The sequence below is a fragment of the Phyllobates terribilis genome, unplaced genomic scaffold (genome assembly GCF_046119375.1).
Source record: "Phyllobates terribilis strain yellow unplaced genomic scaffold, ASM4611937v1 Scaffold_12__6_contigs__length_324123572, whole genome shotgun sequence".
NCBI classification, from domain to species: domain Eukaryota; kingdom Metazoa; phylum Chordata; class Amphibia; order Anura; family Dendrobatidae; genus Phyllobates; species Phyllobates terribilis.
In genome coordinates this window covers 159,188,062-159,215,788 of record NW_027362772.1, presented here as the reverse complement: position 1 = coordinate 159,215,788, position 27,727 = coordinate 159,188,062, and the positions used below count along the sequence as shown (strand labels likewise).

The window sequence follows — 27,727 nt, the reverse complement described above, 5'->3', positions numbered from 1 at the left end:
CAAACAATAAAAACGCTATGGCTCTGGGAACAAGGGGAGCAAAAAACGAAAAAGCAAAAACGGAAAATGCTCCGGGGCTTAAGGGGTTAATAAAACTTAATTGACAAAGTCAGCAGATTACAAACGCATATAAATCCGGATGCATTTTTTTTTTTATTTATTAGCGGGTTTTCCCAAAACTTGTGTTGTGGAGTTCAATATCCGCGATGTTGTTCGTTTATTTTAGGCGACCTTGCTGCAAAAAAAAATGCAAAGTTGCAGAAATCTTTCCGTGTTCACATGCTGCAGTTTTTTTTATGCCAAAATACATTTTTTTCTGATTATTGTTGCATTTTACCCTTTATTTAATGCAGATTTAAAGCTAAATTTTAATGCAATCACTAAATTTATTTATTTTTTTACCAAAAAAACGCACTATGTGAACAGGCCCTTACAGCAGACAAACAATCAGGCAAGTTTAGATTATTTTTTTGCAAAATGTCGCATTATTAGAAGAGCACAATCACTGCACTGAAAAAAAAGCGTCATCGCACGACACTTTTCCCATCAGTCTTGTGCACACCTGCAATTTGTAGCCTGCGGCTCTTACAGGTGATGCCGGAGCCCCAGAACACAGAGCAGCCCGCACTGACGCCTCACCTGCGCGACACTGGCGGCCTCAGGAGCCGGGCCGTACTGCATGGAGGTGAAGATCTCCCGCACTGACGGTCTGTCTGTCCCCGTAGAGGCGGCCATGACTTTCAGCAATGAGTGAAGTTCTTCCTGACTGTGGACTGGGAGGAGTGGAGGAGGAGACTCAGAGCCGGGCTTACAGCCCATAATGCTTTGTGACTAGGCTCCTCCCACATGAGCCCAAGTGATTGAAGTCTGGACTCCTGCAGGTGAAGAGTATTGTGTCCTGGATCCGCCTGCCCCCCGGAAACTGACAGCTGCGCCCCCCGCACTGCACACTGACACTGCACCCGGAGACGGAGGCGGGGCTCTGACTCACCCACTGCCCCACAGCCTGCAGGTACTGTACAAGAGGATGACAAGACCCCCCACCACTATGCTCCCTGCTTTGTGGCTGGCGCTGGGCATGTGCCTCACATGGGTCCCACAGGTGAGCTACTGGCATCTGTGGGGCAAAACTACAACTCCCAGCATAGTTGTCAGGAAAGGTCATGCTGGGAGTTATTGTTTCACAAGCCTGAAAGTGACAGGGTTTGCCGGGATCTGTAGTTCTGTATCTGTATGATTGCTGCGATCTGTAGTTCTCTGTATACTTGCTGGGATTTGTAGTCCTTTATATAATTGCTGGGATCTGTCAGTCTATAACTTTATACGATTGCTGGGATCTGTAGTTCTACTAAGACACGACTGCAGGTAGAGGGAGGATATCCATACATCACGTGACATTCTCTCGGTCACACTATATATGCCGGTTGCATGGATTTATATAGTGGGACCAAGTTGTCAAGCACTTTCCAAGTGATGCTAAAATCGCTTGGAAAGCGCTTGTCAACCCGCATGCGGAAATGAAAGTGGAGAACGCTTCACATCCGCATGTCCCTGGCAGGAAAAATGCATGTACAATCCGCATGTACAATCCGCATGTGCAATCCGCATGTACAATCCGCATGCACAATCTACATGTACAATCCACATGCGTTTTTTTCTGCCAGGGAGATGCAGAAACACTCAGGAAAATATCCTGAGCATTTCTGCATCGTGGGCACATAGCCTGACACTGTAAGAGCCTGTAATAGGTCTCCAAGTATTTATTTTTAAGAATTCCAATCTTCTCCAACACTGACAGATGTCACAGCACTGACTAATGTAGAAATGAACTGTGCAAATATCAGATATTAGAAAATAACACAAGTCAGCAATACCGACTAGGGGTGAGTTCCTGTTCACAGGAGCTTACAATCTGAGAAAATGGCAATACTAAAAAGCTGTCTTTAATGCTTCACTAGACACCTGTACAGGAGTATTATGGGGCACAGGCTTTAAAGTGAAATGACTGTAGTGTTAACCATGGGAAAAGCAACACTATTTGCAAGAAGAGCCGTTTATTGAGCCAAAAAGAAACGGCTCTTTTTGGTGAGCGGAGCCGAATGAGCCGGATCACCTAAAAGAGCCGGACTGCCCATCCCTAGTGACAGCCCGTCAGCCCACTGTCAACCACAAAGGGGAGCTCTAACACCGTAGCGCTGCAGTGTACGTACGTCACTTCCGCTGGAAGAAGGTCATATTATTACACACTAACAGGATTGTAATCCTCCATTCACCACGTCTGGTCCCTATAGGTGTTAGTGTATTTTTTTTTATATCTGTAAATTGCTGCGTTGTGCTGTAAAGTACTGTGTGTCAGAAATAGTGAGGGGAGGGAAGGAAAAGGGTCAAACGGAAGTGAGTGTCCGACCCGGAAGTGTGCGCATGCGCGGACCACCTGTTGCTGAGGCGTGGTGACGCTGTAGCTGGGTGATTGCAGTCAGAGTAGTGGTGTTTGGCGTCTGTACTACAGGTAAGAAGATGGGACTGTGCCAAGGTTATTACTACATTCAGGACAATAAGTAGCTAGATGTAGGTGTGCAGAATCCCACTCCCAATATTGTCAGGGTCTCGCGCCCCCTCGTGTCGTGGGCTGTCGGGCTCCCGCGCCCCCTCGTGTCGTGGGCTGTCGGGCTCCCGCGCCCCCTCGTGTCGTGGGCTGTCGGGCTCCCGCGCCCCCTCGTGTCGTGGGCTGTCGGGCTCCCGCGCCCCCTCGTGTCGTGGGCTGTCGGGCTCCCGCGCCCCCTCGTGTCGTGGGCTGTCGGGCTCCCGCGCCCCCTCGTGTCGTGGGCTGTCGGGCTCCCGCGCCCCCTCGTGTCGTGGGCTGTCGGGCTCCCGCGCCCCCTCGTGTCGTGGGCTGTCGGGCTCCCGCGCCCCCTCGTGTCGTGGGCTGTCGGGCTCCCGCGCCCCCTCGTGTCGTGGGCTGTCGGGCTCCCGCGCCCCCTCGTGTCGTGGGCTGTCGGGCTCCCGCGCCCCCTCGTGTCGTGGGCTGTCGGGCTCCCGCGCCCCCTCGTGTCGTGGGCTGTCGGGCTCCCGCGCCCCCTCGTGTCGTGGGCTGTCGGGCTCCCGCGCCCCCTCGTGTCGTGGGCTGTCGGGCTCCCGCGCCCCCTCGTGCCGTGGGCTCCCGCGCCCCCTCGTGCCGTGGGCTCCCGCGCCCCCTCGTGCCGTGGGCTCCCGCGCCCCCTCGTGCCGTGGGCTCCCGCGCCCCCTCGTGCCGTGGGCTCCCGCGCCCCCTCGTGCCGTGGGCTCCCGCGCCCCCTCGTGCCGTGGGCTCCCGCGCCCCCTCGTGCCGTGGGCTCCCGCGCCCCCTCGTGCCGTGGGCTCCCGCGCCCCCTCGTGCCGTGGGCTGTCGGGCTCCCGCGCCCCCACGTGCCGTGGGCTGTCGGGCTCCCGCGCCCCCACGTGCCGTGGGCTGTCGGGCTCCCGCGCCCCCACGTGCCGTGGGCTGTCGGGCTCCCGCGCCCCCACGTGCCGTGGGCTGTCGGGCTCCCGCGCCCCCACGTGCCGTGGGCTGTCGGGCTCCCGCGCCCCCACGTGCCGTGGGCTGTCGGGCTCCCGCGCCCCCACGTGCCGTGGGCTGTCGGGCTCCCGCACCCCCTCGTGTCGTGGGCTGTCATGCTCCCGCACTCTCCCCTTGTCGTTGTCTGTGGAGAAGATTAATACATATTTTCATTTTTCAGGTTTTCTCTTATAAAACAAGATCCCTGAGCTTCTGTCTTTGACCGAAAAAATGGCGTCTGACAAGTCGCTGCTGTCTGCAGAAATGAACACAAGCATGGAGGAAGCGCTGTATGAACAGATGCTGATGAAGGTACGAAAGATGAATTGGAGAGGCCAGCAATCACCGGGTGAATGTCTCCTCCGTCAGCCGCCGGGGGCGCTGCAGTCTCCAACATTTAACTAATGTGTATTGTTGGCTTTAGACCCCTCATAGTTGTACTATTTTGATGCAGGAAAAATCAGTTTGCAGAACCATCCTGTTCATGTTACTCACTGATTCTCACTTGTTGCCTCATTTCAGGCCAAACAGGAGATACAGAGCAGAATACCGAACTTACCAGAAAGCAGACAGATCAGACCCCAGCCGGGTGAGATGGGCGTCCTCTGATTATTATCCAGATTACTTTGTGCATATTATGTGACAGATACCACAGTGGGGCAGTGGCGTCTTATTGACTACAACGGTCACATGATGCAACCAATGTGGGGGGTCACATTGTTTTTTCTTATGCAGTTGATTACATGTAAATGCTGCTTGGCTTTTGCCGATTTTATTGTGTTTTTGTTCACTTTTTGTTTTTATTTCGGTGTTAGGTTTCTGCATTAAAACTCGCACATCCAAAAATACCAAAATCTTTATTAACATCTGCAAGTCGAACCAGATCCCAGCGCCCCCGGACCTGACGGAGCAGGAGTTAGTCAGCATCCTGGAATCTGATGATCCCTCCGGCTATCGAGTCCCCATGAGCCTTGGAGAGCCCCACGTTGAAGTTGATAATAGTACATTTTTTTTTTTTTTTTTTTTTTTAATACAGCGTGTCTCTTTTTAAAGGGGTAGTCCAGAGATATCCTTAAAGGGGTTAAAATAGCAAGTATTACAACTTACTAATCCTCAATGGTCAAAGGTGCCATCTCCACAGGTTCTGGTAGGTCCACTTCCAGTCTGCGGAATAAAGTTTGACATCTTGTTGTTGACTTTTGAACTTTTTTGCTTTAGATTTGGGACTTAAAGGGATTGTCCACTACTTGGATTCCCCTTTAAGAACTTATACCACTTATTCATAGCAGCCCTACTAAGGTCAATGGATTGAGTCAGCACCGCAAAGTATCTAAGTCCTGGTGCACTTTGTCCTACAGGTGGAGGCGGCTGCACGGCGTACGACATAGTGATTAATGGCACCTTCTTTGAGAAAATTAAGGTAACTGCAATTGCTTATTCTGACATACAAGCTGTCTGCTCTCCTTTGTGTCAGCTCCTTACTTTGTATTTTTTTTATTAGAATAATGAGCTTTTCAGGGAATTTTTTATCACCGTGGCCATGGAGGGACTAGAGAACAAGTACGAAATGGAGCTGTCAAGAGGTAACGACCGCATCACTGATATTTTCCTTGATTTTTCCATCAACCACACAAGGACTTGTTCTTTCGTGGAGCAAGTTTACCATATAATATACTGAAATTTTTATGTACTAACCTGTTGCATGGCACCGTATCAAATGTCTTTGAAAAGTCCAGATAGACAACATCCACTAAGTTTCCCTGGTCCAACCTAGAACTTACCTCCCCATAGAATCTTTTCAGATTAGTTTGCAGGACAGATCCCTCATAATCATATGTTTAGGTTATTCTTATTGAGGTGCGCCAGGTTAGTATCTCTTAGAAAACCCTCAAAGATGTTGCCCACAGTACAAGTTAAACTTACCGGCCTATAAATTCCAGGCTCAGATGTTATTCCCTTCTTGAATATTGGTACCACATTTGCTATGTGGGTGTAACGCTGGTGGATATGGACCCACTGCCCCATGGGAGGGTTGTGACTAGATGTCTACTGGGTCTCCACTAGAACCTCTGGTGGTGAGGATAGACTGGGCCGCCGGTAGACACCAGGTACCACTTCAGGGCAGTCCCCAGGAGTGCAGCAGCATTCCGGAGGTACCAGGGTACCAGACACATGAGAGCGAAGACAAGGACTAGGTCAGACAGTCTGAGATCAGGGCAGGCTGCACAGGTTCAGGATACAGAAAAATGGCAAGGGGGACAGGGGTTTTTGATACCAGAAAACTCCTTTAACGCTTGCCACCTCTGTTGCTTGACTGCAACTCGGTCAAATCAGTCAGTAAGAATTTAAGGCACTTCCATGGTGATATTTTGCCTCTGTATTTGTTAGCAGACGCCAGGAGTGGATCCAAAACAGAAGAGGTGAAAGTGTTTCAGTTACTATTTTTCACTGTGTTTGTTCCCCTCTGGTTTTCAGCTTACAAATACTGATGTAAATTAGTGCCCAAAATACTCACTTTGTAAATGAGGCGAGGAAGCTGCTTGTAGTACTGTAATAGAAGTCCTTATTCTGAGGATGAGTGCTGTAATTCTTGTCTTCTCTGCTCCATCAAACTCCCCAGAGCAGGGGCAACCCCTGGGGCAAAACTGCTGGCGGAAGATGTCCAGACATATGACTCAGTGATGTGTGATGGACCCCGACTCCCAAACAAAATGAATCAGACACATACAAAATAAATACACAAATCATTGCAATTAGGTGTCAAACGTTCTCAACTTTATTTAAATTTACATGACACCGAAAATGGCTCAACCCTCGACTCATGAAAAGTCACCCTCCAGCGCTCAGGAGAGGAAAACCCCCTGTGGTGGAAACCTCTAGGGAACCATGGCTGGAGGGCTGCCCTTCCCTTGGGCTTAGAGAGTTAGTGCCGATATATGATGGAGTTTTAGAATTTGTACATATTTACAGAGAACGAGATAACAAATATAGACTATAAATGTGATAAACTGGATGTGGGAGAGATCTGGCTGCGATATCTGTCACCACATTTATTGTTAGAACGAATTTAGTTGATCTGATTTCCCAGGTGAATCTACCACTTCTCCCTTACAGATCCAGCTCCGTCTCTCAAGAAGTTGGGCACTTGGTTACAGGGGTTGCTCATTATGAATAACCCCTAATAGGATGAGTATCCCCTCCCCCTCCCAATTTATCACCCATTAAAGTTAAGGATCCATCTATGAATTCCCAAAGAAGAGCAGCTCTTTGTACATAGTAACAGAAGGGGATCCTGTTTTGGGGACCCCTCCTCTGTTACCTTCCCTTCCCCCCGGGGTGTCTAAGAAGACAACCCCTTTCCCTGCTAGAACCTCCAAATTACACCAACGTTGGCACATTACGTGGGGTGGTCAAGCTCAAGGTCCTCAGGCGCATCATCAGTAATGGCGCTGATCGTGGCAGCGCGGCATTCTTTTATGGAATCTTCTTTATGACACTTGTTTATGCCCTCACAATAGTTGTCATGGTTACTACAAGGGCCATTACTGATGCAGGGTCCAAGTATTAACCCTTTCATCATTGGTAATTCACTTTCATTATGGAGGCAAATAACTGCACTTGTTACCAAGCAGGAGTCTTATCATTACGGCTTCCGTTAGGCACCATAAGAAATACAGATTATAGAACATACGTACAAGTGTTTCAGGAGTGTTTTGCACTTTTTAGATCCATAGATTGGGCTTATAACTAGCACTTTACAAAGCAGAAAATTAAGAGGAAATTACTTGTTAAATAATATTATAGGGAATTGCATTTCAAGCATTTTCCTAATGTACATTCTACATACTTGCATAGTTACATAGGTTGAAAAAGTTTGAGCTTTAATGTCCTAGGTCTATCTCCAAAGTTATACATTTTCTATTACTAGATTATTTATAACCCACAATGTCATGTTTTGTTAAAAAAGTATCCAGCCCTTCTAGAAATGCTGTTATACTATCTGCCATTACTATATCTTGTGGTTGGCATTCCACAGTCTGACTGCTCTATCTGTAAAGAATCCTTTCCTATTAAGTTGCCAGAATCGCCTCACCTCCGCTTGTTATGAATGTTCCTGGTGCTTTGTAAGGTCCCGGAAAGTGATAAGTCATGTGCCAGTACTATGCATTGACCACATATGTATTTATACATATAAATGTATATTTATGAAGGAGATGATAATTACCCTTCATAGAGGTGTTATGATCATTCATACATTTTTTTCTTAGGTTTGATCTCCAAGATTAGGAGAGATTTGGGGTGTAAACGTAATAACCAATGAGTAAAACATCAAAGCCAACGAAAAAGGGTTTGTGACCCAAACTGGTAGGTGAGACCGGCTAGCCCCAGATTATACGAGGTCACAACCAGGTTTCGCCTGAGGAGGGCAGCACTAATGAGTCCTCAGGAGCGCATAACCCTGAAATATGCAGCGATTCTACACTACCCATTATAAAAGGGTCTAATATGCTACTTACTACCATGTTTTAGCTAAGATACAAGGCATACTTGTAAGGAGAGATGAAAAAGGTGATGGGGGGCAACATATAAATATACTGAGGAACGCTATACACTAGTGGCCAAAATTGAGGCAACACCCCCAAGATTTATGAATTTTTAGCATTTTGCCAATACAAATAATTTGTTCATTTGTCAACAAATTGGACACTATTGTCACTCAGATGACTGTGGGAGAAAAGCCATTTATTTGTCCTATTTTCATATCTAACACTAAATGTTATTACTCAGTTGGATAGCTCTTGGCCTTGATGACTGCCTGGCATCTACTTGGCATGCTATCTACCAGTTTGTGTAAATCAGATGGTGTGATGATATGAAGCCATGATTTGATGATGGCTGCAATGAGTTCCTGCTTGTGTGAAGCCCGCTGTTTTGACACCGCTCTTTTGAGCCGAGCCCAGAGATTCTCAATAGGATTGAGATCTGGGCTGTTTCCTGGCCAATTCAATAGCTGGACGTTTTTGTCCTTGAACCAAGAGAGACGACATTTTTTAGCTGTATGGCATGGGGCTCCATCTTGCTGAAAAATAAACGGTGTTCCTTCACTAAATACATCATGTGCCGAAGGAATGAGTTTAGGCTGAAGGACTTCCTTGATGTACTTTTCAGCATTAACTGTTCCTTCAATTACCTGCAGCCTACCACCTGCATCTCTGGACACGCAGCCCCTTACCATAACACTCAGAGGAGGCTTCATGGTGGGTACTGTACCCTCTGGCAACCAGTCCTCTCCAGGTCGTCGTCGAACGTAGCAGACACCGTCGCTGCCAAAGATGGATAGGCGTGTCTCATCGCTCCATATAACATTTCTCCATTGTTCAATGGTCCATTTACAATGTTCTTTGGCCCACTGCAGACGTTTCTGACACCGTGGGGCAATCAAAAATGGCTTTTTACCTGGTATTCTGGCTCTTAACCCCGCGTTTACCAATCGCCGTCGAACCGTCCGATCGGACACTGTCAAGGGAAGAACATTTCTGCACAAAAAACGTGTCGCTCGGCAGGAAAATCCCCTTGATATTGCGTTTTTTGAGATTTTTATTTTCCCTTTCTTTAGAAACCCTGCAAAAATACTGAAAGAATAGACATGAAACTGCTTCAAATCTGGAAGGATTCACTTTTCCTGCTTTTCCTGGTACTATCAAACATAGCGTTTTTGGGAACTTGGAGCTCTATATTACAAATATGTCCACCCCTCCAGTTGAAAGAAATTAACATTTTCCTGGAGGGAAGTTTATATTTTACATTATGTCAGTTTTTGTCTATCGATGATAAAGTGCAGTTTGCAGCAATTTTTATTGTGACATATACCCAAATCATTCACGAAAATATTTCACATTCAACGCGCGTCGGATGGGCCTGCGTGCTCTCACATGCCAGGGCTGAGTTTCAGTTCCAGTCCGACCCTGTTAATCATCTATGGTTTCCCTTCAGCGTGGAAAATGCTGAAAAATCGGAAGTTCCTGGGATCCATTTTTGAACAGAATATCAGAACCAAATCAAAACCGATGATTCAGGAAATTGACACAATGGGGTAAGTCCCAACTCTAAGGTACAAGTCTAAGGCATACAGTCTGTAAAAGACGACAGAGTAGGCTGCTGTTGAGCATCGGCGGCTTCTTCTCTGATGTTCTTCGCTCATCCATGCAGTATATGGTCAGCCATTCAATTGATTGGATGTCTTATAATACCACATTTCCCCTAGGGACACAAAGTATGACGAGCGCCACTCCTCCCGGTGATAGGTTATACCCAACAGATGGGGGAGCGCCACTCCTCGTGGTGATGGGTTACACCCAACGGATGGGGGGAGCGCCACTCCTCGTGGTGATGGGTTACACCCAACGGATGGGGGGAGCGCCACTCCTCGTGGTGATGGGTTACACCCAACGGATGGGGGGAGCGCCACTCCTCGTGGTGATGGGTTACACCCAACGGATGGGGGGAGTTGCAGAATGGCTTGTTATGGTGCAAGAACAATGTGGACATTTGTTGTTTTTTTTTGTTTTGTTTTAACTATTATGCCTTTATGTTCTTTATTTTTTTCCTACAGACCCTTCCAGCTAACTCCAAGCAAGTCCCTCATCTCAGAAGTTAAAAGGTTTGGGTTACTTTGAGGTTTAATGCATGCATTTACTTTTTTTAGAATCCCATCTTACAAAAGATATAGGATATCCAACTTCTTGGACTCAAAGAATAAGGGGGCTGCAGCCTGGAAATAACCCCGCTGCCCTTCTTAAAGGATATGCTGGTGTGGGGCAGCTACCCGGATATTCGCTGTGCAGGAGAACTGCAGCTAAGCCCATTCACTTTGCTGGATCTATGCTGTCGTTCCGCTGCACAGTGGAGGCCATGATGTCAATGTGCAGGGAATGACTGTGAAAGGGGCTGTTCCTCATTACAAGCATCAGTGCCCCTTTATTATATTAGAGATTGACCCCAACAGATCATAAATTGATGGTGTACCCTTGCAATATACTGCTTACTTCCTTTTTTTATCAGTTCACCCGTGAAACCTGATTACATGATTGTGGCGGAACCTCCTGTAGGACACCCAAGTTTTCTGGTGGCTGAAATCTCTTTACCTAAAGTGGTGAGACCCTCAGATGTGGTTTAGGATTGTGATCTTTTTGCATTTCATGTATTTCCAATAGTCTTCCCTTATTAAAAGTCTGTGCCAACCTCATGCTACCAGTCCTCCTCTGCCAACTTTTATCATCACAGCTTTGATGTGTCCACAGTAGCCAATTGCTGGCAGCTGTGACACATTTGCTGGATGATGATATCATTTTTTTTTTTTTCATACCATGGTGGGTTGTTTGCAATCTGTTGAAATGGGAAAATTAGATTTTTGTGTACTCACCGTAAAATCTCTTTCTCTTAGCCTCTAATTGGGGGACACAGGACCTTGGGTGTTATGCTGCTGTCCACTAGGAGGTGACACTAGGCTCAATCTGAAAAAGATTAACGGTGGCTCCTCCTATGCAGTATACACTGTGTTCCAAATTATTATGCAAATAATATTTTCTCAGATTTTCCCAAATTACCTATATGAATTGCAGTCATTGTAATTTTCCAGTCAAATAACTATTAGAGTACAATTGAAAGGTTTTTGTACAAACTGCCTATGATAACAGTATATTTTAAAAAAACTCAAACTGCACTCAAAATGCATGTTCCAAATTATTATGCACAGCAGAGTTTTCAACCTTTTCATTTTAATAAAGAACAAAAAATGGTTATTTTTGAAATTATAAGCATTAGCAGGTTATTAGAAACTGAAATCAAACAGTTTTCAACTCAAAACTTTATTCTAGGTGATGTTACATTTGCACATAGGACCCCCTGTTCGAAAGGAGCTTCTGAACGCTCTCGTCCATTGAATTTGTCAGGTTTTGGATGGTTTCTGTTTCAATTGTTTTGCATGAGGACAGAATACCCTCCCAGAGCTGTTGCTTAGCTGTGAACTGCCTCCCGCCATCATAGACACTCCTTTTGATGATGCTCCAGAGGTTCTCAATGGGGTTGAGGTCAGGGGAGCATGGGGGCCACACCATAAGTTTGTCCACTTTTATGCCCACAGCAGCCCGAGTTGCAAATGTGTTATGTGCAGCATGAGACGGGGCATTATCATGCATGAAAATGATCTTGCTGCGGAATACACGGTTCTTCTTCTTGAACCATGGAAGGAAGTGCTGTTTGAGAAACTCAACATACATTATGGAGTTCATCTTTACCCCTTCAGGGATCCTAAAAGGGACGACAATCTCTCTCCCCATGATTCCAGCCCAAAACATTACTCCACCTCCTCCTTGTTGGTGCCGTAGCCGTGTTTGCATGGGGTGTCCATCAACCAGCCATCCTCCACTCCATCCATCTGGACCATCGAGATCATTTCATGCATGATAATGCCCCGTCTCATGCTGCACATAACACATCTGCATCTCTGGCTGCTATGGGCATAAAAGAGGACAAACTTATGGTGTGGCACCCATGCTCCCCTGACCTCAACCCCATTGAGAACCTCTGGAGCATCATCAGAAGGAGTGTCTATGATGGCGGGAGGCAGTTCACATCTAAGCAACAGCTCTGGGAGGGTATTCTGTCCTCATGCAAAACAATTAAAGCAGAAACCATCCAAAACCTGACAAATTCAATGGACGAGAGAGTTCAGAAGCTCCTTTCGAACAAGGGTCCTATGTGCAAATGTAACATCACCTAGAATAAAGTTTTGAGTTGAAAACTGTTTGATTTCAGTTTGTAATAACCTGCTAATGCTTATAATTTCAAAAATGACCATTTTTTTGTTCTTTATTAAAATGAAAAGGTTGAAAACTCTGCTGTGCATAATAATTTGGAACATGCATTTTGAGTGCAGTTTGAGTTTTTTATTTTTTTAAAAATATACTGTTATCATAGGCAGTTTGTACAAAAACCTTTCAATTGTACTCTAATAGTTATTTGACTGGAAAATTACAATGACTGCAATTCATATAGGTAATTTGGGAAAATCTGAGAAAATATTATTTGCATAATAATTTGGAACACAGTGTACACCACCTGAGGGCGTCAGCCATGTTCAGTTTTGTGCAAAAGCAGTAGGAGGAACGTAACATGGATAACATAAACATGCCTATAAGGCAACTATGTACGAGCTCAAGGAAAAACACCAATATGAGAACTCAACGTAACAACGGCCCGACACGGGCAACAGGATGGGTGCTGTGTCCCCCAATTAGAGGCTAAGAGAAAGAGATTTTACGGTGAGTACACAAAAATCTGCTTTACTCTGTCGCCTCATTGGGGGACACAGGACCTTGGGACGTCCCAAAGCAGTCCCTGGGTCGGAAGCAATGGACGAATATTGTGTAGACAGGCCCCTATAATTGGGGCACTGCCGCCTGCAGGATACGTCTGCCGAGGATTGGGTATGAACCCTGTAGTGTTTGGTAAACGTGTGTAGACTAGTCCAGGTAGCTGCCTTACACACTTGTTGCGCCGAAGCCTGGTGCCGAATGGCCCAGGAGGCCCCTACCGCACGTGTAGAGTGTGCCGTAATACCTGCTGGAAGAGGAGAATTTTTGAGGCGGTAGGCCTCTTGTATGGTGAATTTGATCCACCTAGCAAGGGTAGCTTTGGAAGCTGGCAGACCCTTGCGGCCGCCTTCCAGAAGAAGAAAAAGAGAATCAGACTTCCGGAAGGGCGCAGTCCTAGACACATAGATACGTAATGCCCTGACAAGGTCAAGCGTATGCTGAGCCTTTTCCACTCTATGTATCGGGGCCCGACAGAGGGATTGAGGTGGAAGTCGGACACAACCTTCGGAAGGAAGGATGGAACCGTACGGAGAACTACCTTGTCCTGGTAAAAAGCCAGGAAGGGTAGTCTGCAGGAGAGTGCTGTCAGTTCAGACACCCTGCGTAGCGAGGTGATTGCCACTATGAAAACCACCTTCTGGGATAGAAGGCGGAGTGGGACTTCCCTAAGGGGTTCATAAGGTGTTTCCTGTAATGCAGTCAGCATGAGGTTGAGATCCCACGTCTCTAGTGGTCGTCTGTAGGGGGGAATCAATCGGAAAACCCCCTGAAGAAATGTCTTTGCTTGCTGCTTGTTAGCAATGCGAGTCTGAAAAAGCACAGAGAGAGCTGACACCTGGCTCTTAAGGGAGGCCAGAGACAGTTTGGCCTCCAGACGCGATTGTAGAAACCCACGTACCCTGGGAAGGGAATAAGGGAAAGGGGTCTAGTCACAAGAATCGCACCAGGTAAAGAAAGCTTTCCAGGTACGGTAATAGATCTTTGCAGAGTTTGGCTTCCGTGCTCTGATCATGGTTTCAATGACGTCAGGCGAGAACCCTGACTTGGTTAAAACCCAGGTCTCAATGGCCATGCCATCAAATTGAGGGCCCCTGAGTTCTGGTGGTAGAACGGGCCCTGTGACAAAAGATCCGGTCGGTTTGGGAGACGCCAAGGGACGTCTGCTGTAAGCTGCACGATGTCGGCGTACCACGTACGTCTGGGCCAGTCTGGTGCGATGAGGATGGTTGGAACTCCCTCTTGCTTGATCTTCCTCACCACTCTGGATATTAGGGGAAGAGGTGGAAAGATGTACAGGAGCTGAAACTGAGTCCAGTCCTGAACTAGCGCGTCCGCTCCCAACGAACACTGGTAGTGTGTTCTGGCCATGAAGTTGGGGACTTTGGCATTGAAGTGGGATGCCATTAGGTCCACGTCCGGAGTCCCCCAGCGGTGGCAGATCTGTTGAAAAACTTCGGGATGGAGAAACCACTCCCCCGAGTCCATTCCCTGCCGGCTGAGGAAGTCTGCTTCCCAATTGTCTGCGGTCCACATCCCGAGGGTAGAGATGCCCCTTGGTGATAGAGATGCCCCTTGGTGATTATGCCACGGCCGTGGCATTGTCTGACTGTACTCTGATGTGAGAGGCTCCCAGTAAATGATGGAAGGCTCTCAACGCCAGGAAAATGGCACGAATTTCCAAGATGTTGATGGGCATGGTCGCTTCTGTTGGGGACCACTTGCCCTGTGCTCTGTAGTGCAGGTGTACCGCACCCCAACCCGTCAGGCTCGCATCGGTGGTCAGAACTTTCCATTGACTCGTGAGAAAGGATTTCCCCTTTCACAACGAGGTTGGTTTGAGCCACAAGTGCAGGGATCTCTTGGTTGATGACGTCAACTGAAACTCCCTGTCGAGGGAAAAAGGATTCCTGTCCCATGACTTGAGGATGGCTAGTTGGAGAGGCCTGAGGTGAAGCTGGGCAAATGGGACCGCTTCTATTGCCACCACCATCCTGCCAAGGACTCTCATGGCAAACCGGAGAGACCAATGGGGTTTGCGAAGTAGGGTGCGAACTCCTATTCGGAGAGGCAGTGCTTTGTCCTTGGGGAGTAGTACTAGATCCTTGAAAGTGTTGAATAACATTCCCGAAAAAGGGGAGAGACTGACTCGGGGTTGGTGATGACTTTTTTAAGTTGACTAACCAGCCCAAACGACTCAGAATGTAGATTGTTATCGAGACGCTGATTTCGCAGTCCCTGAAGGTGAGAGCCTTGATGAGGAGATCGTCCAGATATGGAACGGCTATTATGCCTCTGGAGTGCAGGATGTCCTTGGTGACTGCCATGACCTTGGTGAATACTCTGGGAGCCGTGGCAAGCCCGAACGGGAGAGCCACGAACTGGTAGTGTTCCTGGTCGATTGCGAATCTGAGAAATCTCTGATGAGCTGGTGCAATTGGTATATGTAGTTATGCGTCTTGAATGTCTATGAAGGCGAGAAATTCTCCCTTCTCCATGAACGCAATGATGGACCGAAGGGACTCCATGCGAAAGTGACTTACCCGTACATATTTGTTGAGCTGTTTTAGATCCAATATGGGCCGTACGCTGCCTCCTTTTTTGGGGACTACGAATAGATTTGAGCAGAACCCTTGGAAGCGCTTGGCCGTGGGGACCGTTGCTATGACACCTGCTTGGAGAAGTAATGAAACCGCGTGGTGGAAGGCACGAGCCTTGGCTGGCTTTTTTGGGGGAACAGACAGGAAGAATCTGTTTGGCGGGTTGGAAGTGAACTCTATCTTGTATCCTGAAGACACTAGTTCTCTGACCCACCTGTCTTCTGTAATAGGCAGCCAGAGCTGGTGAAAGAGCAAAAGACGGCCGCCTACAGGTGGAGTGTCTTCCAGAGTTAGTGAGTCATGATAGGGAGGAAGTGCAAGACTTTCCTCCCTTAAATTTTGACTGGCCTGCCTTTGATTGCCAGGTCTTGTCCGACTTTTGCGTTGACCTCGAGTTGTCCCTGCGTGGAGCGCGGCTGTTATTCTGTGCTGGTCGCGAGACGGACCAGCCGGAAGAGTTCCGAAAGGATCGGTAACGTGCCTGATTACACTTTTTATAAGTGCGTTTTGGCTTCAGTTGAGGGAGAGAGGTACTTTTACCCCCGGTCGCGTTGGATATCATTGTGTCCAATTGTTCACCGAAAAGCCGACCACTGAGGTACGGGAGGTGAGTGAGGGACTTCTTTGAAGCTGCATCTGCTTTCCATTCTCGCAGCCAGAGGATACCCCGAATCGTGATAGCGTTGGAAGCTATCCCGGCTGCACCCCTTGCAGAATCCAGAGCTGCATGGAGGACGTAATCTTCCACGACTGCTATTTGGGCCGCTTGGTCCGACAGTCCAGGGGTAGATGTTTGAAGGGTTGTTTGTAAATTTTGGGCCCAGGCCAGGATTGCTTTGGCAGCCCAAACTGAGGCGAACAAGGGAGCCAGGGAGGCCCCTGTGGCCTCGAAAATTGAACGAGCCATGCGTTCTACCTGCCTGTCTGCTGTGTCCCTGAGGGTTGAGCTATCTGGCAGAGAAAGTGCTGCTAGTCTGGAGACTGGAGGGTCCACTTCAGGTGGATCTGTCCACTTTTTGGTGACCTCCTGTGGAAAGGGGTACCGTGCCTCCAGATATTTGCGATTAGTAAACTTTTTCTCAGGTTGTGAGAACTGCTTTTTAAGGATCGCATTAAACTCTGGGTGGTCAAAGAAGACCTTAGGCGGTTTCAGGACTCCTTCAAAGAAAATTTTATGTCCGGGTGTCTCCAGGGGTGGATCGGAGATGTCCAGCACCCGATGGATAGATGAGATTAAATCATCAACTAGTACTGTATTGCCCGGGGGAATAGGGATCAGGGACCCTTCGGTTTCCTTGTCTGAGTCGGAATCACAGATGTCTTCCGAATCCTGTATCTCGCTGAGGCATCTCCTGCTGGGAGAACTGGAGCGGAGACCCTCTCTGGTTTGCGACATCTGAGTGACCCATTCCGGTGTGGTATTAGGCAGCGAAGTATTGGCAAGGGCTTCATGGGGCTCTGGCACAGCAGTTTGCATGCAGTCCTGACAATGCGGATACGTGCTGCCACTAGGGAGAGTACTACTGCAGGCTGTACAGAGTGCATAATAGCAGTCCTGCCTGGTTCTCTTGGACTTCGAGCCCGGCATTGTATCCAGAAGTGGCTATGCAGAGGAGCCAGCGATGCAGAGGGGGCCAGCAATGCAGAGAAAGTTCTAGACTTCACAGCCGAGTCGAGACTCTAGCTGTGGATTTATCCCACCTTAGTGTGCTGTAGTACAGCGCCGGTAAAATCCAGGATCCTGTGCCCCCCGGAGACCGGCTGGCAACCGGTATGTGAAGCGTTAACTTCCTTCCGTGTTCCTCTGCTGGTTAATGGCCGCCGGAGTGTGGAGAAGAAAGGGGGGCGGAGCGCTGGAAAGGCGGCAGTATTGCTAGAAAGCGTGCCCTTTCAGTTCGTCTCCGCCCCCTGTTTGACACTGTGTAGTGTCATATTGGTCATCCGGGGGGCGGAGAATGGGCGGCGGCTTCGGCTAGGCAGGTGTTAGAACTCTCCTGTTAGGTTTTTTTTAGTTTGCTGGTCACATGACCATTTTTGCCTATTTAATCCGGCTCCGCCCTCCTGGCCTTGCTGGACTTCATTGTATTTACTACTCTTGAGCTAGCTTGGTGCTCTGTTGCCGTTCTCTGTTAGTTTTGCTAGGTCTTCTGACCTCTATGCTTTTTGTTGTGTGTTTGTCTCTGACTGCTACTATTTCTGCTAGGAGGTGTCCAACTTATCCCAGTCCCTAGTTCTTGTAGGGATCCCTCCCTCACCTCTATAGGTCTTCGTACAGACTAGCCGAGGACTTTAGCGGGTCTGATCGCAGGATCAGGTTCCCCGTTACATCGTAGGGATCTAGTTTAGTTCTATTGTAGGGACAGATCTCCTGTCTTTCCTTAGTCCCTGTAGCAGATCATAACAGTAAGTCCAGCCATAAAAGAAAAAAAAAATAAAAATTTTCTCTAAGGAAAGACCTCCAGTTTTCCATCATGGTCTCGGTTCAAGATTTGGCTCAACGCTTGCAGGGACTCTCTCTGGAGGTGGCCAAGCTCCAACAACACGTGAGTAGCTGTTCTGGAGCACATTTTGTGGAACCAAAGGTACGTCTGCCTGATTTATTTTTTGGCGAACAACAAGATTTTTTTTCTTTTAAAAATGCTTGTTTATTGTATTTTTGTTTGAGACCCGGATCCTCTGGTGATGAATCACAGCTCATAGGGTTTATAATGTCACTTTTGCGCAAAGATCCTCAGGGATGGGCCTTCTCTCTCCAACCTAGTGATCCGTGCTTTAGATCAGTGGATAGTTTTTTTTCTGCTTTGGGTTTGTTGTACGATGATCCTGATCGTGTCTCATCTGCTGAGTCTGAATTGAGACGTTTGAGGCAGGGATCAGGTAATGTGGAAAAATATTGTTCTCACTTCCGTCGGTGGTCTGCCCAGGTGGGGTGGAATGATTCAGCTTTGAAAAGCTTGTTTCTTGCAGGGCTAGGTGAAAGGGTTAAGGATTTACTGATTGCTTATCCCACACCTGGAAACTTGCAGGAGGCAATGCAATTAGCTATACGGGTGGACAGGAGACTGCGTGCAAGGGTTAATGAGAGCAAATCCTCTGCTATGTCAGCTCCGAGTCCTGAGAGGGTCTGTGCTGACAATGGAGAGCTGATGGAGATTGGGGCGATGGCACCCCGCTGTCAGGAAAAAGACCGCAGGCTTTCTGAAGGCTTGTGCTTCTATTGCGGAAATTCTGGTCATTTTATTAAGAACTGTGTGCTTCGTATGAAGAAAGAAAAAAAAATGGTCAGTTTTGCACGTATTGCCTGTTTAAATTCTAAGGGAGTATTCCTATCTGCTACTACTGCTGCTCAGGATGAATTAATTGAATTTCGGGTATTTGTGGATTGTGGTTCTACTCTGAATGTGATTGATCGGGGATTCTTGGAAAAACTTAGATTAGAACCCAAACCTTTGTCATCCCCTATTGCTGTGGTTTCTGTTGATGGCTCTCCCTTGAAGAGTGTTACTCATAAGGTCTGTGAATTTCCCCTCACTATTAATGGTATTCATCAAGAGAATTTGGATTTGGTGGTATTGGATAATTTGCCTTCTCCAGTAATATTGGGGTTACCCTGGTTAAAATTGCACAATCCTGTACTGGATTGGTCTACCAATGAAATTAAGTCCTGGAGCCCTAAATGTTATGACAAGTGTTGTAAAGGGCGCATTGCTGCTGTGGATAAAGGGGAATTACCTGTACCTATTCAGGATTTTTGGAGAGTTTTTTCTGAGGAGGAGTCACAAATTTTGCCTCCCCATAGAGACTATGATTGTACCATTGAATTTGTTCCTGGAGCGACTCTTCCTAAAAGTCGTTTATTTAATCTTACTATTCCTGAGAGAAAGGCTTTGGAGGAATACATACAGACAAGCTTGGCCGCCAGTCACATTAGGCCTTCCAAGTCTCCTGTGGCTGTTGGATTTTTTTTTGTAAAAAAAAAAGATGGCGGTTTACGTCCTTGTCTGGACTTTCGTGAGATTAATAAAATTACTGTACGCAATCCTTACCCACTGCCATTGATTCCTGATTTATTTAACCAGTTAGTGGGGGCCAAGTGGTTCTCTAAAATTGATCTCCGGGGGGCATACAATTTGTTGCGCATGAAGGAGGGTGATGAATGGAAGACTGCTTTTAACACTCCTGTGGGTCATTTTGAGAATCTGGTGATGCCTTTTGGTCTTACCAATGCTCCAGCATTTTTTCAGAATCTTATTAATGACATCCTTGGACCTTTAATCGGCAAAAATGTGGTTGTGTATTTGGATGACATTCTGATTTATTCGCCTGATCTGGAGTCTCATTGGCGGAGCGTACGTGAGGTATTACAGTTATTAAGGGACAATTCGCTTTTTGCTAAGCTGGAGAAATGTGAGTTCGCTGTTCAGAGAATTAGTTTTTTGGGCTACATTGTCTCCAGCGAGGGCTTTGAGATGGACCCGGTGAAAGTTCAAGCTGTGCAGGATTGGCCTAGGCCTATTGGTTTGAAATCGATACAGAGGTTTTTGGGTTTCGCCAATTATTACAGAAAATTCATAAAAAAAATTTCTATTATTGTCAAACCGCTGACCGATCTCACCAGGAAAGGTGCTAATGCGGTTCAGTGGACTTCTGAGGCCATTGAAGCTTTTGTGTTTCTAAAGGAGAGGTTCAGCTCTGCCCCCATCCTTATGCAGCCTGATGTGACTAAGCCGTTTTTGGTTGAGGTTGATGCTTCTTCGGTGGGGGTCGGTGCGGTGTTGTCTCAGGAAAACAAGGATGGAGTACATCCCTGTGCCTTTTTTTCAAAAAAATTTTCTGAGACTGAACTTAATTACGATATTGGTAATCGGGAATTGCTGGCTATTAAACTCGCATTTGAACACTGGCGTCACCTCTTGGAAGGTGCTGAATTTCCCATTCAGGTTTTCACTGATCATAAAAATCTGATCTATCTTGATGCTGCCAAGCGCTTGAATGCCCGTCAGGCTAGGTGGGCACTTTTTTTCTCGCGGTTTAATTTTTCTGTTACTTACATCCCGGGTACCAAGAATGTTAAAGCGGATGCTTTGTCTCGCAGCTTTTCTCCCATGGTCGGTGTTGAGGAGGAAGAGGAGAGCATTTTACAAGAAGGTGTTGTGATTGCTGCTTTGGACTCCGTTTTGGAGGATGAGATTCTTAAAGCTCAGGAGAATGTCCCATCTAACACTCCCCATGGGAGGTTGTTTGTGCCTAGGACCTTTAGGAGAGATTTGTTTATTGAGTGTCATGAGTCTCGGTTGGCAGGTCATCCAGGAATTTCTGAGACCAAGAGACTTGTGGGTCGCAGTTTTTGGTGGCCTGGATGGCAGAAGGAAGTCATTAAGTGGGTGCGCCAATGTACTGTGTGTGCTAGATCTATGTCTTCGCATGCTCCTGCTGCGGGGTTGCTTTGCCCTCTGGAGGTTCCTAGTGCACCTTGGACACATCTGGCTATGGACTTTATTACTGACCTTCCCCCCCCTCTGAAGGTTTCACGGTCATCTGGGTGGTCGTGGACCGTTTTAGCAAGATGTGTCACTTGGTTCCCTTCATCAAACTGCCTTGCGCTAAGACACTCGCTAAGGCCTTTGTCAAGGAAATTGTCAGACTACATGGTGTTCCTACTGACATTGTTTCTGATAGGGGACCTCAGTTCGTGGCTCGTTTTTGGCGTGCCTTTTGTGACAGGTTGGGAGTTCATTTGTCGTTTTCATCCGGATATCATCCTGAGTCTAATGGCCAGACAGAAAGGAAGAACCAGGATGTTGAGCAGTTCTTGCGTTGTTTTGTGGCAGACAATCAAGAAGGGTGGTCTGAGTTTCTGCCACTTGCTGAATTTGCTCTTAACAACCATACATCCTCTTCTGCTGGGTGTTCGCCTTTTTTTTGTTGTTCTGGGAGACATCCGTCTTTTGGGTCATTCTCCAAATTGGTTTCGGCTGTGCCTGAGGAGGAGAGTTTTTCCCGTGATTTGGAGAGAGTTTGGACGGATGTTCGTGGTAATCTTCAGGAGGCTAACAAAAAATCTAAGAGGTACTTTGGTAGGAAACGGCAAGAGGTTTTGTTTGCTGTTGGTGACATGGTTTGGTTGTCCTCTAAGAATCTGCGATTGAGGATTCCTTCTAAAAAATTGGGTCCCAAGTTCGTAGGGCCCTTAAAGGTGCTTCAGATAGTTAACCAATCTGCTGTTAGGTTGGAGGTTCCTACGTCCTGGAAGATTAACCCGGTGTTTCATGTTTCTCTGTTGAAAAAAGCTGATGTGTCGAATGGTGACGCCTCTGCCACTGTTCCTCTGGTGGTGGAGGACGGGGAATATGAAATTTCCCGCATCCTAAATTCTAGATGGTATAGAAGGAGTTTGCAGTATCTCGTCGCTTGGAAGGGTTTCGGACCTGAGGATAACTCATGGGTGAGGGCGGATGATGTTTCTGCTTCCAGACTTGTCAGAGCTTTTCACAGGAGGTTTCCTGGTAAGCCTGGGCCTAGGGGATCCGGAGGATCCTCTTAGAAGAGGGGGTACTGTTAGAACTCTCCTGTTAGGTTTTTTTTAGTTTGCTGGTCACATGACCATTTTTGCCTATTTAATCCGGCTCCGCCCTCCTGGCCTTGCTGGACTTCATTGTATTTACTACTCTTGAGCTAGCTTGGTGCTCTGTTGCCGTTCTCTGTTAGTTTTGCTAGGTCTTCTGACCTCTATGCTTTTTGTTGTGTGTTTGTCTCTGACTGCTACTATTTCTGCTAGGAGGTGTCCAACTTATCCCAGTCCCTAGTTCTTGTAGGGATCCCTCCCTCACATCTATAGGTCTTCGTACAGACTAGCCGAGGACTTTAGCGGGTCTGATCGCAGGATCAGGTTCCCCGTTACATCGTAGGGATCTAGTTTAGTTCTATTGTAGGGACAGATCTCCTGTCTTTCCTTAGTCCCTGTAGCAGATCATAACAGCAGGAGCCGCGGAGTAAATTTTGAATGTATGCCCAAAAGGGCTCCAGGCCGGCACGGTAGTCCGGGGGGTACCGGATCTCTGAATTGGACCCCCCCCCCCCCCTGGTTTTTAATGGCAGGAAAGGCGGTGGGATACTATATTAAAAGGGAGCCCTTAAAGGGTTCCTCTGAGGCACCGTAGCGCTGGTGCCGGCAGAGAGACAGAGCTGAAGCCAGCCTGTGTCTCTGTGTGCCCTTCTGCCAGCACTGTCCCCCGGTCCATCAGGAGTCTGCAGCGAAGCTGCGATTCCTGAACGTTGGTGCAGAGCGACAGCTACTGGGAGCTGTATATTGCTGTCTGCACACATCCTACCTGCGGTGTCTCAACCTAATTCCCCCATGAGGGGGATTAGGGAGGGTGCTGCTGTCACAGTCAGGAGGCTCCCTCGACCTCAACCCAAGACCAAAAGGAATTGGGGAAGGAGGGGGGGGTCTCAACTTCGAACCAACACCCGAGGGGCTGGGGAAGGAGCGACATGGTAAGGAGACGTCTCAACTTCAACTGTGCACCCCTAGAAGGGGGCAGAGGAAGAAGCCATGCCCGGGGTCTCTCCAGAGACCCACTTATCTTCATCTGTAACTCCGTGGAAAATATCAGAAAAAAAAAATGGAGTAAAAATATTTAGGTGTGCCTCCTTGCTACACTAAGCAAAAACTGAACATGTCTGACGCCCTCAGGTGGTGTATACTGCAGAGGAGGAGCCACCGTTAATTTTTTTCAGATTAAGCCTAGTGTCGCCTCCTATTGGACATCAGCATAACACCCAAGGTACTGTGTCCCCCAATGAGGCGACAGAGTAAGAAGATCTCTGTAAATGACTCTGTCAGCAGAGAACGACTGTTCAAACCAAGCACAGACGCCCGATGCTTCACGGCGGGACCAGTCATTTATATAAGCCTTCCCCCCCCTGCTTGTTTCCCCTCCATCTCCACCATCACCTCTTCTTTGACAGTTCTGGCTTCATAGATCCAGAGAGGAGATAGAGGGAAAACAAGCTGGTGGGAAGATGTATATATTATATTATTATTATTTAATTATATAATGCCATTGATTCCATGGTGCTGGTGCATATAAATGATGTTATAATGATGATATAAATGATGAAAGAGGCTTGTTGTGATAGTGTAGAACACGCCGCTCTTTATTTTTTCTATGTTAATGCGACATTTGGAGGAATCGCACAGAAAATGCTTTAAATGTCTTTATTTTTTCATTTGATTTTTCTCATGTCCATGATTCACATTGCGTTAAATGAGGCATAATGAAGATTAAGAATGTTTCAGCTAATGTAGCCTTCATCAGACAGGATAATGTAGCTTAAGGGGACCCACTTGGTTAAATATAGGGGTCAGTTCTGGTCTTCCCAAAAAGGAGATTAAGTAGTCACCACAAGGGAATCTGGTGATTACTGGGTTTGCTTTTGGGGACCCCAGATTTCTTCATATAATCGAGTGGGCCTTCTGCCTAATGAAGGCTACATTATCTGAAATTCTGGTACCATTCATTATGCCTCACTTAAAGGGGTTGTCTGGCACTTTAATATTGATGATCTATCCTAAGGATATTCCATTAGTATTAAAGTGGTGGACAACCCCTTTTAATGCCGTGTGAATCATAAAAAATATTTGAAGCATTTTCTGTGAGCAGTTCCTCCACGTGTCAGATTTAATGTATGAGACGTCAGGAGCTACACAGTAACTTCTAGTTGGCCACGTATCAAGATAAAAGTTTAGATTTTTGTGCACTTGTTGGTTACAACTTTCTTTCCCGTACAGAAGCATTCAGCGACATAAGCGTTGTTACCACGCTGGTCTTCTCTTTACAGGCTTCTGCTAGATCTCTTGTGTTGGACTTGGGTGAAGACAGAATAGTCTTAGTCGGACGTCCCGATTTGTATCATCTAGACGTCTTCATTCCTTACAATATCATCCAAGAACAAAGTGGAGCTCAGTTCAGCAAGGACAGTAAGGTGAGACAATAAAGCAAAGTTGGACATGTCTTATAGCCCATTCTGAAATCTCCTTCTTAAAGAGGTTCTCTGAGAAAATGTATAAAATAAAATTTAAAAAAATGTATACATTTATTTAGCAAAAATAAATTGTTTTAATTAGGGGATAATTCTATGTGAATACTTTTATGCCCAAAAATAGCAAAAGTATTCTCGGAGTGATACCTTTATTGGCTAACAAGAAAAAAAATATATGTATGCAAGCTTTCAGAGCACAGAGGCGCCTTCTTCAGGCGATATTACAAATGAATTCATAACATTTGTAATCCTGCCTGAAGAAGGAGCATGTGTGCTCTGTAAGTTTGCACATATATATGTATTTTTTTCTGGTTAGCCAATAAAGGTATCACTCCGAGAATACTTTTGCCATTTTTGGGCATAAAAGTATTTACATCAAATTTTCTGGCTAACACGGTACCACAATATAAATTTGTACTGTACATCACAATTAGGGGATAATAATTGCGTATGGATATAATGGCCAACGATGTCAGCAGCCATCCATCCTAGATGGGTGAAGGTAAACTGTTTGAGACGGACATCTCTGACCTACCTGTCGGAATCAAGAACGTGCATCTATGTCAGCGATTGACTGACTGATCACGTCCATGAGTCAACATGCTGTAAACCTGTCATGATGAGTGAGAAGATAGATAAGTTCCTGTCAGGGTGAGGGGCAGCATCCTATCACAACATATAGTTGCCCAGAGACATCTGAATGCATCAGCTTTCCTTTATGCCATTCATCAAACATGTCGTATATTGTGTGTATAGCGAGTCACAAGCCTTGCACTGCTCTGCGTCTTATCATTTGGTTCTGTGAGCTGCAGTAAAACGTGACGTATATTCCAGGTGCTGACGATCACAATGCCGGTCCAGCCAGCATAGCAGTGGGCTCAGAAGATCAGCTTTGGAAAACGTTCCTCTTATATAGATCCAGTGGATCCTACTTACATTCGCTGCTGTTTACATTGTATGGTTACAATTCTATTTAGACTTCAATATGACTCCCGAATAAATTTTTGTCTTTCTTATACTTGTCGTATATTTTTCCCAAGGAGGGGGTTTAGGTATTGTGCTTTTTTCTTTTTTTTATTATTTCTACTGTAATATTTCATAATATCTGTGAATAAGTCTTGAAAATAATTTGCATTGAAAAGGTTGAGATCCTCTGAATCTATAGGGATTTTTAGGAATTAAAAATCTACAGCAGTAAATCTGCAGCAGAATTTAAATTTTGCACCATGTCTGGATTTAGTAGCAGCTGCCCCTTTTAAATGGAATATGTCAGCAGGTTTTTGCTACCCCATTTGAGAGCAGCATAATCCGAGGCCCTGATTCCAACGATGTATCACTTACTGGGCTGCTTGGTGTTATTTTGATGACATTACAGTTTTTTTTTCCTCTGAATGCTGAGCTCTGTATAATAACCCCACCCACACCACTGATTGGCAGCTTTCAGTGTACACTGTATATAAACTGCCAATCAGTGGTGGGGGGCGTGGTTGGACTACCTGGCAGCAGGTTTACTAGTCCTCTAGTGATAATCTTCTGCTGATAAAAGTGTGATTTTTATCAAAACTACAACAAGCAGCCCTGTAAGTGAGACGTCCCTATAATCAGGGTCTTTGTCTCTACATCATGCTGCTCTCAACAACAACCAATATATAGTACATCCGACAAGGGGTCAATGTGTTAAAAAAGACCTTTATTATAACAATTTGGAAGTGCATTGAGGTGAAGGGTGCATTGCTGGAAAAGGGAAAAAAAAAAAAACCTCTTTAAATCTCTTAGTTTGCGAGTGTGAACGAGATGCGTGTGTCCGGAGCGTAAGTGCGAACGAAAGTAAGTGTGTGACTTGTTTTTCAGTGACTTGGATTCAGGGAGTTTGGAAGGGAGGACTTTGGACTGAATTGCTGACTGTATTTCATTAATTCTTTACTTTTCTTTTTACTTAACATTCTGTCTATTGCAATCCCCATTAGAAAATGAGCTCCATTATTGACAATGCTATCCAGTGTACATCTTGCCACATGTATGCAATCCTTGAACAGCCGGTCGTGGGTGCATACTGCTGTTCGAGATGTGTGCACGTTGTGCGTTTGGAAGCCCAGATACTGGATCTAAATGAGCAGCTGGCAACACTGAGATCCATTGACAACATGGAAAGGAGTCTGCTGCTCACTGAGCAGCAGCTCACTGGGGTAGATGTGGGGGAGGGTGGTAGTCGGGAGCTGCAGGACAGTGAGGTCGCTAGTTGGGTGACAGTTAGAAGGGGTGGTAGAGGGAAGAGTGCCAGGGAGGTTAGTCCTGATCTGGCACACCTCAATAAGTTTGCAAAGTTGGCAGATGAGGGGAGTGACGGTACAGGGGTAGTACTACTGCAGCAAGGCATGTCCCCTGAAAGCCGGAGGAGTGTCAGCTCCAGTAAAGAGGGAAATAGGAGAGTAGGGCAGGCCAGGCAGGTGCTGGTAGTGGGGGACTCGATTATTAGGGGAACAGATAGGGCAATCTGTCACAAAGACAGGGATCGTCGAACAGTGTGCTGCCTACCTGGCGCTCGAGTCCGGCACATCGCTGATCGGGTTGACAGATTACTGGGAGGGGCTGGTGAGGACCCAGCGGTCATGGTGCACATTGGCACAAATGACAAAGTTAGAGGTAGGTGGAAGGTCCTTAAAGATGATTTCAGGGAATTAGGCTGCAAGCTGAAAGCAAGGACCTCCAAGGTGGTATTCTCTGAAATACTACCAGTACCACGTGCCACGCCAGAGAGGCAACGGGAGATTAGGGAGATAAATAAGTGGCTCAAGAACTGGTGTAGGAAGGAGGGATTTGGGTTCCTGGAGAACTGGGCCGACTTCTCAGTTGGCTACAGACTCTACGCTAGGGACCGGCTGCACCTTAATGGGGAGGGTGCCGCTGTGCTGGGGGAGAAAATGGCTAGAAGGTCGGAGGAGTGTTTAAACTAGGGATTGGGGGGGGAGGTTATTCATCAAATGCAACATGGTATCCGCTAACAAATTGAATGGAAAATCGGCTCAAATTGTTAGCGGACACCATGTTGCGTTTGGAGAGCCCCTGTGTGCCCAAACTTTGGAGCTCCCCCACAAGTGACCCCATTTTGGAAACTAGACCCCCCAAGGCACCTATCTAGATGCATAGTGAGCACTTGGAACCCCCAGGTGCTT

General features: G+C 46.8%; 2 protein-coding genes across 3 annotated transcripts in view; one reads left to right on the top strand and one right to left on the bottom strand.

The window, feature by feature from the left end:
* ALDH16A1 (aldehyde dehydrogenase 16 family member A1) overlaps positions 1-914 on the bottom strand; it is an 86,805-nt gene extending 85,891 nt beyond the window's left edge. The window contains exon 1 of the mRNA XM_073656454.1: positions 640-914. Within this exon, the coding sequence (XP_073512555.1) occupies positions 640-819 (180 nt within the window). The 5' untranslated portion in view covers positions 820-914. The remainder of the gene's footprint in view (positions 1-639) is intronic.
* LOC141172347 (PIH1 domain-containing protein 1-like) lies at positions 806-25,542 on the top strand. 2 transcript variants are annotated; one of them, XM_073656457.1, is made up of 11 exons: positions 806-1,102; positions 3,717-3,847; positions 4,058-4,124; positions 4,351-4,536; positions 4,894-4,955; positions 5,037-5,118; positions 9,530-9,629; positions 10,149-10,196; positions 10,598-10,688; positions 24,354-24,497; positions 25,389-25,542. In XM_073656457.1, exons 2-11 carry the CDS (start codon positions 3,767-3,769, stop codon positions 25,422-25,424), a joined length of 897 nt encoding a protein of 298 aa, XP_073512558.1. In that variant the 5' UTR covers positions 806-1,102; positions 3,717-3,766; the 3' UTR covers positions 25,425-25,542. The 2 variants fall into 2 exon arrangements, with proteins under 2 accessions (XP_073512558.1, XP_073512556.1); XM_073656455.1 differs by having other exon boundaries at positions 806-1,012; positions 25,389-25,541.
* Positions 25,543-27,727: the final 2,185 nt, after the last annotated feature.